This window comes from Crocuta crocuta, unplaced genomic scaffold, assembly GCF_008692635.1.
Source record: "Crocuta crocuta isolate KB4526 unplaced genomic scaffold, BGI_CrCroc_1.0 scaffold751, whole genome shotgun sequence".
Lineage (NCBI taxonomy): Eukaryota > Metazoa > Chordata > Mammalia > Carnivora > Hyaenidae > Crocuta > Crocuta crocuta.
Window position 1 is genome coordinate 2,437,460 of NW_027530353.1, and position 13,221 is coordinate 2,450,680.

Consider the following 13,221-nt stretch of genomic DNA (forward strand, 5'->3'; position numbering starts at 1 on the left):
ATCCAGACCCAAGGGCCTTCTGCAGAGTGTGTCTAAACACCAACCAGGTTAGGGCCGCCTGGGTGGCTCAGTTAGTTAAGTGGCCGACTTCGGCTCAGGTCAGGATCTCACAGTTCACGAGTTCGAGCCTCACATCGGGCTCTGGGCTTACGGCTCAGAGCCTGGAGCCTGTTTCGGATTCTGCGTCTCCCTCTCTCTCTGTCCTCCCCTGCTCATGCTTTGTCTCTGTCTCTCAAAAATAAATAAAAGCTAAAAAATTTTTAAATAAAATAAACACCAACAAGGTTAATAAAACCCCTCTGGACATGATGGACAATGACTATCTAAATAGGCACATTCCTCCTAACAGACCTGAGCACTGCAGGAAACGCCAGCCAATCCAGACCAAGAGGCCTCTGGTTCTGTTACTCTCTCTCCTCCTTACAGACCCCAGGCTCTCTGCTCCCGGCCCAGCTGGACACACCAGGAGCCAGGCTTCCTGCCCCCCAGAAGCACCCCCCACATTTGGACTGCACCCTCTTAGGGAGGTCACTAACAGAGAAATGGGCACAAGTAGAGCCCATGTCCTGTCCTCCGTGGCTCAGATCACACAACAATTGGGACGATGTTCTGAAAACTCTTCCCCATCTTCTGAGGGCTTTCAACACGTACATACTACATTTGATCTGACCTGTAAGACATGCACATCACATTTACTCGCTGGCACACCCTTGAGGAAAAGGGGGCAGGAGCCCAAGAGTTCCCTGATGAACTGTCCACAGGAGACCGGGAACCGTATCCGACGGGGGCTGCCGTCCTAAACACCGAGCCACATTGGAATTACCAAGAGGATGGACAGGGAAGGAGGAGATGAGCTCATGGGATCGCTCGTTTAATAGAAGGAAGGGAAACAGGAGTCTCTAAACCTATAAAGTTTGATAAAATTCAGGAAGTTACTCAAGGGGCTGATGAGAATCCAGCTCTATTTCAGGGCCGTTTAACAGAAGCCATGTAAATACACAAATGGGCCCTGTCTCACCTGACGGGAAACTACACTGAACGCATGTTTTATAAGTCTGTCGGCACCTGACGTCCACCGAAAACGGACTGAAATGGCTGTAGGCCCTCAGCACACCCCCAGTGCCTCCTCGAGGTGCGGCCAGAGTAATAGAGATGTGGTCCTAGAGCTAGAAAAGGGCTGGAGAGCTAAATTACAGAGTAAGAAACAGGCTCAAAGAAAAAGTCGGAATCAGAATCAGACGAAGAATCAGGCAAGTCCCCACACTACGGGAGAGCCCAGGTCAGACCTCAGAGCAAAGGATGTCCAAATAAAGCCTCTCCTCCAGGACCATGCTCCATCTGTAAAAATGGGGGACATTGGAAGAGAGACATCCTCACTCCAGAGAGAGAGGAAGACAGGAACTCACCCACCCCCCGTTCCCTCCCTCCCCTGCCCTCCAGTCCCTGGATCTGATGTGACAGGGCCCTGAGGCTGGTCCCGCTCCCTTTGACATCAGGTTGGCTGAGCCCTGAGCTACCCTGGACGCGGGAGGTAAACTCATCCATTTTCTTATTGATACAGAAGCCATAGACTCTGTGTTTATTCAGCTCTCTGGCCCCACTTGTCTTTCTGGCTGTCAAAATGTTGACATGGGGGGGACTAAAACGTGCCACTAAACAATGCTTTCAACTTGTAACTATAAACGTCAATTCATCACTCATGTTTTTCTGGTCCTTCTATCTGGTCCCACTCCATCACTTGGACAAGACTTCACACATAAACCCGGAAGCAGCTTTGCACTTGTTAAAGAAAACACCTTGCTCTCTTTGACCTCTAGGGGGCGCCTGGGTGGCTTGTTGGTTAGGTGGCCGGCTCTTGGTTTCAGCTCAAGTCACCACCTCAGTTTTCACAGTTTGTGAGTTTGAACCCCACATGGGACTCTGCTGAAAGTTCAGAGCCTGTTTAGGATTCTCTCTCTGCTCGCTCGCTCTCTCTCTCCCTCTCTCAAAATACATAATAAACTTTAAACTTTAAAAAGAAAACCTTACCCCTTCTAACATCTGGAAGGATATGCTCAGGTCTGGGATTGTGATGTCCCAGGACAGCCTGGTAAGGCCCAGCCAGTTAAAGCGACCTTAGAGCTCACACCCTCCATTGACCAACTTAGCCAACAGGCATTTTTATGCCTTTTGAAACAAAGAAATCATACGTGCGACACCTGGGCAAATAGCACGGGTGTGTGCTACTTGAGAAACACGCTCTCAAACCCTCATACTGCAGGCTGCTGACTGGTTCTACTGACTGGATGGGGCGGCCTGGAACCAGATGGCCAGCTCCAGATGGGACCCACTGGCTACGTGGAAACCATCTATGGCCCTGGCTTCCTCCAGGGTGGATAGCTCGTTGTGCCTTGGGTTTTGCCTGGATTCATGGATGTATTACTAAAACCATCACTGCGGGGCACCAAGGGGGGCAGACTCAGTGGTTGAGCATCTGACTTCGGCTCAGGTCATGATTTTATGGGTCGTGAGTTCTAGCCCGGTGTTGGGCTCTGTGCTGATAGCTCGGAGCCATGAGCCTGCTTCGGATTCTGTGTCTCCCTCTCTGTTCCTCCCCTGTTCATGCTCTCTCTCGCTCTCTCAAAAATAAACATTTAAAAAAAAAAAGCAACCATCATTAGCTAATCCTCCCAATTGAAAACAAAGATGGAAACAATCTGCCTTTTACCGGTGTGATCACGTAGTGTCCGTCTTTGTTCCACCTGCGTGGTCAGAAAGCATAATCTGGCGTGTGGAACCCGGTGATAAATACATCGTAAAGGCACTCAGTGATTCACAAGCCAGCACCCCCTTACTCACTACTGAAGTCGTACAAATGCACAAAACAGTTCTACAAGACTGAATGGCTTTCGATGTTTTCACAGCAGCACAGGGAGGTACGTGTGTTAAAATAGAATGCTGTGTACACACCCCAGGTTCTCATGAGAATGTCTCAGGACCGTTAAAACATGCGAATCCTCCAACCGGGGCTGTACAAGACCTTGTCCTCTCGCACTGACTGGCTGAGTTCCGGGCGCGGGGAAGGACTGCAGTCAACCACGAAGGTCTCTTCTTTGGGCTTCTCATTCTTACAGTCAAGCTGATAGTCCTACGCTGCGTCTTCCAGGGTCTCTCCGCTCAGGGCTGAGACTCTGTCACCACAATAACTGCCCTTTGACAAGCGATCCCTCCTGCTCAAGGAGATGTGTACATGTGGTCCACTTTGGATTGCACTGCCTCTGCCTTTTGTAAGTCCCGCATCACTAGCTGACCGATGCTGCCCCAGAGGTGGGGACGTCGTTGTGCCCCTACTCAGCAGGAGGAAGCTGCAGAAGAGGAGACCTTCCATCCTCAGCGACTTTAAGATTTAGGGTCAAAATAGTTCGGGGGGGGGGAAATGATGAGGAAATGAAAGGCAAGAGAAATGCAGCTTAAATGAAACGTCCTTACGGCTCGCAGCCCACTCTGGACACCTGAGGCATGCAGAGCGCCACCTTCCTGAAGGAACATGAGGTCCCCCTAGTGCCTTAATGTTTAAGTCGCATTAATGATTTAAAAACTTGAAGCAACCTTATCTTCACAGCAGCCAGCCTCCAATTCCTCACAGACTTACTTTATCCCCCTCCTCCACTAAGCTCACAGCATGTACCCCACCACCCCACACACCCAGTGCAGCTTTCTCTGCTCCTGCGCCCTGTGTCCATGTGATGATAAAATCACCTTTCTGCATCAAAAACGTCTCAAGAATTCTTTCTTGGCCACTCGCTCAGGAACTCTGCTCCATAACCTCATCAGTAGCACCGGGTTCCACTCACTTGTTGCTCATTGAAGACTTCTGTGCCGGTATGTTTGTCTGCATGTCTGTGTGTCTGTGTCTGTGTGTCTGTGAGTGTGTTGAGATGTGTGTACAGGTGTGGGTAGCAGTGTGCATGTAGGGGTGCATGTAGGGGTGAGTGAAGGGGTACGTGCAGGGGTGTGTGTATAGGGGGTGTGTAGGAGTGTGTGTGCAGGGGTGTGTGTAGGGGTAAGTGTAGGAGTGTGTGCACAGGGGTGCATGTACAGGGGTGTGTGTAGGAGTGAGCATAGGGGTATGTGTATAGGGGTGTGTGTAGGGATGAGTGTAGAGCTGTGTGTACAGGGCTGTGTGTAGGGGTGAGTGTAGGGGTGTGTGTACAGGGGTGTGTGTAGAGGTGTGTGTACAGAGGTGTATGTAGGGGTGAGTGTAGGGGCGCATGTACAAGGGTGTGTGTAGGGGTGTGTGCAGGGGTGTGTGCAGGGGTGTGTGTAGGGGTGAGTGTGGGGGGGTGTGCAGGGGTGTGTGCAGGGGTGTTTATAGGGGGGTGTGTGCTCTCCCCTCTCTGTCAGATCTGGGTGAAATCAGTGTAATGCTGCTCACATAAAAGGAGCTGGGCCATCCGGCTACATTTTCTAGAATTGATGCGGATGACTGGTCTTAAATCTACTTTATGTTTTTATTTTATTTAGTTTAGAGAGAGGGAGAGAGTGTCTGCACGCGAGGGGGAGAGGGGCAGAGGGAGAGAGAGAGCCCGACGCAGGGCTCCATCCCACGAACCACCATGAGATCATAGCCTGAGCCAAAACCAAGAGTCAGATGCAGAACTGGCTGAGCCCCAGGGTGCCCCCGTCTTGACTCCCCCTTAAATGTCTGGTAGGAGCCACCAGTGAAGCCACTGGGCTGGAGACTGCTTTTCCCAGAAACACGTTCACGACTCCTGGACTCCCTCCTCATGGGAGACTCGCAGTCCTCAGGGTCGCCCAGGTTCCTCGATGGCGGGTCACCCACCCGACTCCCTCGCCACCCTCCCACGCCCCTGCCCCTGGTTTTCCGAACACATGTGCTCATCTGTCCCTCCTCTTCTCTTGCCAACGTTTGTCAGTGTTATTGACTTTTCCAAAGAACCAGAATGAGGGCGGGGGGCGGGGGGGGTTGCTCCATGTACCTTTCTGTGTTTTTCGTTTCCTTCCTTTTCTTGCTGGGTTAGCGTCACTCTTCTCCCAGCCCCTGGGGGGGCGTGCGGGCGCTGAGGTCGCTAACCTGCGACCGGCCCCTCTTCTCAGGTCAGCCGTGTGCTGTCGCAGCACCCACAGGCTGCATCCTCCTGTGGATGCAGGAGGCTCTCTGTGGAAGGAGGCTCCACGGCTCTCTGTGGAAGGAAGGCCCTTCCTTCTTCCCCACCGCCCCCCCTCCAGGCTATTTAGAAGCGTGTTGTTTACTTACCAAGACTTGGTAACTCTTCATTTCCTGTTACCAATTTCCACTTTAAACCCCTGCGCTTCCAGAAACCAGGGACAGGATGCAGCTCTCCCTGGTCTGCGGGCACTTAGACAGCAGGTGTGTGCACTCTGCCATTGGCAGATGGACGGTCCTGTCACCGCCGAAGGGGTCCTGCTGAGTGACACCGGTGCTGAGTTTGTCCACGTCCCCGCTGATTGTCTGAGCCATCCTGTCACTTGTGGAGAGAGGTGTATCGGCGTCATCCACGTTAACACGGGCTGCAGGGCAGGTGGCCAGGTCCACGCAGGAGGCTCCCCAGGCATCCCGGCACCCCAAGCCCACTGTCCACCTCCCGCCTTGAGGGCCAGCTTTTCTCTTCGCCCCAACCAGGAAGGAGCCCCGGGCATACCCTCTCCGGGGCCCAGACCTACACCGAGAGAGAGGGCCCAGCCCGACCCCTGTCCACTCAGCTCTCTGCCTGCCCTTCAGGGGGACACGTGGGAACATGCCACCCAGACACAGCCTGGGGAGTCACATTCTGCTCACCACGGGATCCTGAGGGCCGGGGAGCTCAGATGGCCGCAGAGCCGTCTGTGCTGTTGAGAAGGGGGCCACCCTTCCGGCGTGCCTCAAGGGCACACTTCTCACAGGCACAAGTGGAGACAGTGCACTGGGAATTCGTGTTTAGAAAAGAAATATTTCCCTACAGGAAACACCTGCAGAAGTCCAGTTCTGCCCATGACGATGTGTGGGTCCCTAAACCCAGCTCTGCATGAGCTTCTGGAACTGCAAAAGCCCCAACCCAGATGCCCTACGGGGGATTACAGGGAATGGCCAGGACCGGTGCAGTTAATTCCCATGGGTGGTCCCACACTTGGAAATGGCTAATACAGAGACCAGCACATACTTTTAACACTAAATACCAGGGCACCTGGGTGGCTCAGTCAGTTAAGCGTCCGACTTCAGCTCAGGTCATGATCTCGTGGTTCGTGGGTTTGAGCCCCGCGTTGGGCTCTGTGCTGACAGCTAGTTCAGAACCTGGAGCTTGTTTCGGATTCTGTGTCTCCCTCTCTCTCTGACCCTCCCCTGCTCACACACTCTCTCTCTCTCAGAAATAAATAAAACGTTTAAAAAAATTAAAAAGAAAAAAACACTAAATACCAAGGAACCTGGGTGGCTCAGTCAGTTAAGCGTTCAACTTCGGCTCAGGTCATGATCTCACGGTTTGTGGGTTCGAGTCCCGAGTCAGGCTTTGTGCTGACAGCTCAGAGCCTGGAACCTGCTTCGAATTCTGTCTCCCTCTCTCTCTGCCCCTCCCCTGCTCATGTTCTCCCTCTCTCTCTCTCTCTCTCTAAGGATAAACATTAAAAAGTTTAAAAATAAATCTCCATTTGCAGGTACCCTGCAGGCCCGGGGTCGCAGGTGAACCTGGCTGGACGCAGCTGGATGCCCGCGCCCGGCTGCCAAGCAGTAGTCCGCAGGCAGGGGACAGGGGACCCCAGCGCAGCCCTGGGCTGACACACATGAAGTCACTTTCCCAGGGTGGTCCCTGGACCCCATGTGGGGCACGTAGGCTGGGAGCCCTCTGGTGTAGACTCCGGACCCGCCTGGTGCTGTTAAACCCGCGCCAGCACCTCCTGCAGAAGCAGGGCCCTCGGCCAGCCTTGCACTCCAGGGCCCCCCAGAGACCACCTCTGGTGGTCCTGAACCCAGAGGTGGAGTCCAGAGCCTTCCTAGGAGGCTGCCGAAGATGGAAATAACACACTGGTCATTCGCGAAAGTGCACGGGACATGGGAAGCCTCAAGGCAAAGGGACCACACATAACCACAGGTACGTATGTACAGGCGTAAGCAGTATGCCTATAAGTGTGAGCATGTGCACGCTCATGTAGAGGGACACGTGTGCACATGTCAATGTCCAGATACACACCCATATGCACGTGTACAGATACACACATACCCATATCGCATGGACGACCGCTTCTCCTTGGGCCCCCAGCTCTGCAGGCCCACAGTCTCCACCAGCACCAGCACTGGAAGAGCCTTGAGAGACTTTGCGTAGGAGAGAACTTTCCAGTGAGGAGCAACAGGCAGGAGGTACAGCCGCTGTGAGCAAGGGTATGACTCAGTGACACTGTGGAAACGCCCTGGTGCCATGAGAGCCCCGATGAGGAGGCTGAGGACAGGATCCTGACCCAGGGTCATGACACCTGGTGACGGAGGCACGACCCTGACCCCGGGTTTGTGACTCCAGTGACGGGACAGGACCCCCACCCAAGGGTTGTGGACTGAGCCCAAGACCCCCCACTCATGGGCCATGACAGACCCACAGAGAGGGACAAGTGGAAAGAATGGCGTGGCCGCCCTGACCTGATCTCGACCTGGAGAACTGGAGGAGACCCCCACCCACCAACCCCATAGGACCAGTGGGGACCCCTCTGCTTTGTCCACTGAGCCCATGATGCTCCAGGCGGTCCCAGCTGGGCCTCAGTTTCCCCACCTGACTTGGCTTTCAGGAGCTGTTGGGAAGAAGGAAGGCATGTCTATCTTGGAAGAAGACAGGCTGAGGCTAGGCTGGCGGGGCCAACAAACATCCCCAGGCCACAAGGAACCCCACGTCCCTGCCCCGGGGCCGCAGAGCTCAAGGCAACATCCTTCCTGGAACTGCTGGCTTCTCGACCTGCCCTCAGGGCTGCGAAGGCAAAGGTGAACCTACCCCCCACACTTCTCCAGTCAACACCTGTTGCTCCCGCCCCCACCAACCCTGTGGGCTGTGCACCCCTCCTGGCCACCCTCACCAGAGACCCCAAGCTCAGGCAGAAGCGTGGCCCAGCCACAGTGCTTAAAAGGCTCTCTTCCAAGGTGAGGAAATGGTTAAAATGGTGGCAGCCCGCAGGTGAAGTGTCACACTCCACCACCACAGACCACACAGTGCCTTCTGCTTTCTGCAAGTCTTGAGGGTATAAAGAGTGCTCCGAGTTTGTGTCTGCACCCACACCCACAGCATGACCCCAGTGACCGAGATGGGGGGTGTCTGAGTATATGAGGGGACAGGAGATGGGGGGATGGATGATAGACAGATAGATAGACAGATGGATGGATGGATGGATGATAAATAGGTAAATAGACTACAGATAGATAGGTTAATAAATAGATTGATAGATGATAGGCAGATAATTGATAGATGATAGTAGATTGATGATAGATTACAGATAGATAGATAGATAGATAGATAGATAGATAGATAGATAGATAGACAGATAGATGACAGAGATGTTTGCACAGGGAATCACTAGATAAAGTTGAACCAAGCCAGTAACGAGAGAGCTCCAGGGTCATGTGTAAGCTTTGTCTTCTTCTCTGTGCTTTTCTGAATTGTCCAAGCTTTCTGCAAGGTGTGTTATTTTTCTGATCAGAAATATTGGAGGTTGGCTTCTAAATAATCTGAATTGCATCACAGAAAGCTCTCCAGATTTGGTGGCACCTTTGGGGCCAGTGGCCTCAGGCAGTAACCATGCAGACCCAACAGGAGAGCCTGGGGAGAGCAGGGGAAGGTCCTCAGAGAATGAGGGCAGAGTCCGACTCCCCCCGCAGACCCCCTCCCAATGCTCTGGGCAGCAGCTGGACTGAGAGGCACCACCACCCACTGCCGCAAAGAGGAAGCATGAGTTGCTATAGGCCCCCCACCTGGCAGAGCTGGGTGGAACCCACACGGGCACAGGGGCTCAAACGTCCCTGTCAGGAGGGACATTTGTGACATACCCCCTTTTGGACTCCACCCCACAGGTGAGAGGGTCACCCAAGGTGTGAGGTCACTGGCCACCGCATGGGCAACCTGATGCCTGATGGTTGAGTGCCTGATGCTGGCCCCTCCCCGCACCATCCACGGGAGCCCAGCCTTGGGGACACACTGATCAGGGGGAGGGACAACGAGCCCTGACCCAGGGGATTCATTCTGGAGGAACAGACACTGAACACCCAAGGAGTAGCCAGGATGGGTCACAGTGTGTCCAGGAAGTGCCAGAGGCCTGAGAGCCCTGAAGCTGGTCCCAGAGGGGGGGCTCCTTTGCCTGTGCTGGGGGTGGGGAGCCTAGGTCAGCAGGCTGACCAGAGGACCCCAGTGGGGGAGCAGCAGTTGTGGGAGGGCCTGGCTGGGGAAGAGGGGAGGAGAAGGGAGAGAAGAAGGGAGGCTAGGGGTGAGAGGAAGGGGGAGAGGAGGAGGGAGGGGAGAGGGAGGGGAAGGAAAAGGGAGGAAGAGGGAGGAGAGGGGAGAAACAGGGGAGGGGCTGGAGAGGGGAGGACTAGAGGAGGGAAGGAGAGGGCAGGGAAAAGGAGAGAGGAGAAGGGAAGGAAGGGGGAGGGGAGGGGAGAGGAGAAGAGTAGGGGAGAGGATGGGGAAGGGAGGGGAGAAGAGGGGGAGGTGTGGGGAAGGGCAGATGGGGCAGGGGATGGGGAAGGAAGAGGACGAGAGGAAAGGGGGGAGGAAAGGGGGGAAGAGGAAGGGAAGGGGAATGGAGGGGAGAGGAAGGAGAGGTCCAATGTAGGAAGGTGCTCAGGAGCTGTGAGCGGTCCTGGAGGAAGGGACTTGTGACCACAGGTCCCCCAGGCCGAGGGCCATGTCCTGGGGAGCCGGGGCAGGTGTGTTTAGCCTGGCCTCAGACCCAGCATCCAGACAAGACAGAGCCCAAGTCTTGGTGTAGGGGAGGCACAGAGTACGGGCAGAAGGGCCAGCAGAGGGCCCTCCAGTGAGTGACCTTGGCCTCACTCGCCTCTCCCCCTGGGCCCAGTCTTCTGCCTCAGGCCTGTGGGCCGCCTCCTTCCCAGACTCTGCTGGGGAAACATCCCATGAACCATCAGCCTGAAAAAGCACAGAGAGGCTGCACGTCACTGTCACCGGCCAGGGTCCCAGGGGTCCCACCTGGGCGGAGCCTGGGCTGAGACCCCAGGACTCTGTGGAGAGGGTCCTGAAGGCACCTGAGCCCGAGTGGAAGTTTCTGGGCTGAAGCGTCTGGAAATGCACGCAGCACAGGCTGAGGGCCCCAGGGGAGCGCTGACCAAGGTAGAGGCCAACGGCCAGGCAGCCAGGCCAGGGAGTGCAGCCTGGAGCAGGCAGCCGTAGCCGGTCACCCTGGGGCCCCTTCCCTGCCCGGGCCCTAGGGGAAGGAGGATGGAGGAAGCCCCTGCCCCCTCTGAGGACAAGTCTCGCCCTGACACCTTCTAGGAAGATCCCTTCCCGGTGACTGCCCTGCACAGAATCAGCACGCTGCTCCTAGAAAGTTCTAGAAGGGATGAAGAGAGAGACAGAGTGTCCGCCGCAGTTGCCCCCCACAGCTGGGCCCCTCCTCTGAGTGCAGGAAGGGCACACCTTCCGTGGCCCTGCGGGGCCGCCCTGGACGGAGAAGATGTGTGCTGGGCTCTGCTTCTCCCGCCCTCTGCCCTGCACTGTTCTGTTCTGTCCCTTCAGTTGAAACCGTTGGCACACAGCATGAGATTGCCTGCAGGTGGCTGATGGCTACAAACCTGGGAAATGATCACCGCGATTCTAGTTACCTCCGTCACCTTTCTTTTCTTGTGATGAGAATGTTCAAGATGCCTTCTCTCAGCGACACCCCCAAAGGCAACCCGGTTTTGGGAACCCAGACGGCCGCGCATCATGTCCCCACCCCGCCCCGCCCCCTGCCGGTCGTTCGCAGTAAACTCAGGTGCTTTCACCAGGGAGAGGAATCACCCACCTCAGAACTTAGGAACTTCTCTAAGTTTTAAACAGTGACCCTGGCGCAGCGGATGCCCAGCCTGGGGCTGTCCAAGGCGGAAGCCCCAGGGCGGCTGGGCGGGCACCAGCCCCTACCCCCACACCCTACTGCCGCCTTTAAAGCCAGGCTGGGGCTGCCGGCCTCCATCCACCACCTACCTGCCACCCACCACCATGCGCTGTCTTGCCAGCCTGGCCCTGGCCCTGCTCGCCCTGGAGGCCGCACTGGCCGTGGCCTTGGTCCCAGCCTTCACCATGCCAGGTAGGCCTGAGGAGCCACCCCGGGAGGCACCCAGGAGGGCCCTCCTGACCTCCCTGTCTTCCAGGTGCATCCCTGACACGCACCAGGATGGCACCAGGACCGAAGGAGCAGAGCAGAAGAGGGACAGGGCAGGGCACTGCCTGGAGACCCCAATGCCGGAGGGTCCAGGGGGTCCAGGCCACTGTCCCCAACTGTGGGACAGCTAACAGTGGGGGGGGCTGTTCTTGGCCCCCTGGGTCTTAACCCTACCTGCTGTCCTGGGCCCGGGCAGGTCATGCTGTGGCAGATGCTTTTCCTTTCAAGAACTGGCACACTGGGGTGCTGGGTTCCCATCCTTGGAGCCCCGGAGAAGTGGTCCAACGGCCCCCAACCCACCCACCTGCCTGTCCCCTGCACAGGGCAGGCCATGTGCCCGGAGCTCAGCTCCTCGGAGGAGGACTCATGCGTCGTCTCCTGCAGCACCGATGACAACTGTCCCCAAGGCACCCAGTGCTGCGCCACAAGTCCCTGCAGCCGCTCCTGCGTGGTCCCTGTCATGGGTAACACGCCGCCCCTGTGCCCCACGCCAGGCCCTGTCTGGGGGAGGGAGGAACCATCCACACCCCCTCTCAGTGACCTGCCCCACGGCCCCCTAAACTCCACCAGGCAGTGAGCCCGCCCACCTGCTGGCCTGGCCATGAGGCACCGCTTGGGTCCCCTCCCTGAGGGCAGCGGCTGCCATCAGGGGTTCGCACGGTGGTGCAGGGGCCCTGCCGGGAGCCAGCAGCAGGGCGGCCGCCGGGGCCTGAAGCGCTGGCCCGTGTCTCCGCAGCACCTCTGCAGAAGGCGGGCCACTGCCCCCGGGTGGAGGTCCCGCTGGCCGTGGAGCCCTGCGTGGAGATCACCGAGTGCTCCTCGGACAGCCAGTGTGCAGGGAGCAAGAAGTGCTGCCTCAGCCTGTGCGCCCTGCGCTGTCTGGACCCCGCCGCAGGTGAGCACCCCCGCCCTGCCCCCTCCGCTGGGCCTGCTGGGCCTCAGAGACTTGGCTGGCTAGACTTGGGCTGGCCAACCAGCAGGGTCTGTGCCTTTGCTACTTGACCTTGGGAGGCAGCTTGGTTCCCACATGTGGGAGGAGACATGGATGGGGAGCTGGGAAATTGCTTCCTGGCCACAAGTGCCCCCACACAGTGCCTGCCTACGGGCTCTGGTGAGGGCCGGGGAGAGGTGGGTGTGGGGAGCTCGCTGCCCCCCCACCGCACACAGCGCCCCTCCCTCCCTGCCCCTCCCCTGCCTCTCTGAGGCCTCTGTGTCCTATGCAGAGGACCCCCTTCAGTGAGGGGCTGCCCCAGGACCCCACGGCCTGAGTCTGCTCGGCAAGAACCTTCTCTCTCAGATCCAGAAAGTCCAAGATGCTTCCTACCTGCTGCTAATAAAACCCACTCAGCTTCATGTCTCTCTGTCCATCTGTCTGTCCGTCCCAGCACCTCCAATGGGGGGGGGGGGCAGGGGGACAAAGTACACAGGCCTCTGGGAGCTCCGGGCCGCCCAACGGCGTTCAGGGCCCCGGCCCTCTGGGGTCTGGCCCCTTTGAGAGGTATTGCTGGTGTGGGGACAAGGGCAGAGTGCAGCCTGCAGGGAGGGCTAGGCCCAGAGGCTGCACGGCCTCTCTCCACTGCCCATGCGTGGCCCCAACCTGCACAGCGGTGTCCAGAGGGCAAGCGCACTTACAGGGAGTTTCTGCGTGGATGCCACTCCCAGGCAGCCGGTTTAGGGTCTGCGGTGAAGTAGGCGCACCCTGCCTGACGCCCAGCAGGCACCCCAGAGCCCCTTGCCGTACTGACACTAAGTGCCCCTAGCCAGTTCCCACCAGGCTGCCCGACCACAGACACTGGCCCGGCACCCTGACTCACTTAGCTCCCAGTCCTGGCGGCCCATGAGCCCCAGAGCTTCCATAAGTGTAAGAATGACCCACAG

At 57.1% G+C, this 13,221-nt stretch overlaps 1 protein-coding gene across 3 annotated transcripts; it reads left to right on the top strand.

Annotated features, from left to right (window-relative positions):
* The first annotated feature begins 3,786 nt into the window (after positions 1-3,786).
* On the top strand, positions 3,787-12,696 carry LOC144232998 (whey acidic protein-like). Of its 3 annotated transcripts, XM_077765793.1 has the most exons (7): positions 3,787-3,861; positions 6,652-7,085; positions 7,254-7,351; positions 7,771-7,960; positions 11,667-11,807; positions 12,080-12,238; positions 12,567-12,696. In XM_077765793.1, exons 5-7 carry the CDS (start codon positions 11,675-11,677, stop codon positions 12,581-12,583), a joined length of 309 nt encoding a protein of 102 aa, XP_077621919.1. In that variant the 5' UTR covers positions 3,787-3,861; positions 6,652-7,085; positions 7,254-7,351; positions 7,771-7,960; positions 11,667-11,674; the 3' UTR covers positions 12,584-12,696. The 3 variants fall into 3 exon arrangements, with proteins under 3 accessions (XP_077621919.1, XP_077621918.1, XP_077621917.1); XM_077765792.1 differs by lacking the exon at positions 7,254-7,351; XM_077765791.1 differs by lacking the exons at positions 3,787-3,861; positions 6,652-7,085; positions 7,254-7,351; positions 7,771-7,960 and having other exon boundaries at positions 10,708-11,807.
* The last annotated feature ends 525 nt before the right edge of the window (positions 12,697-13,221 follow it).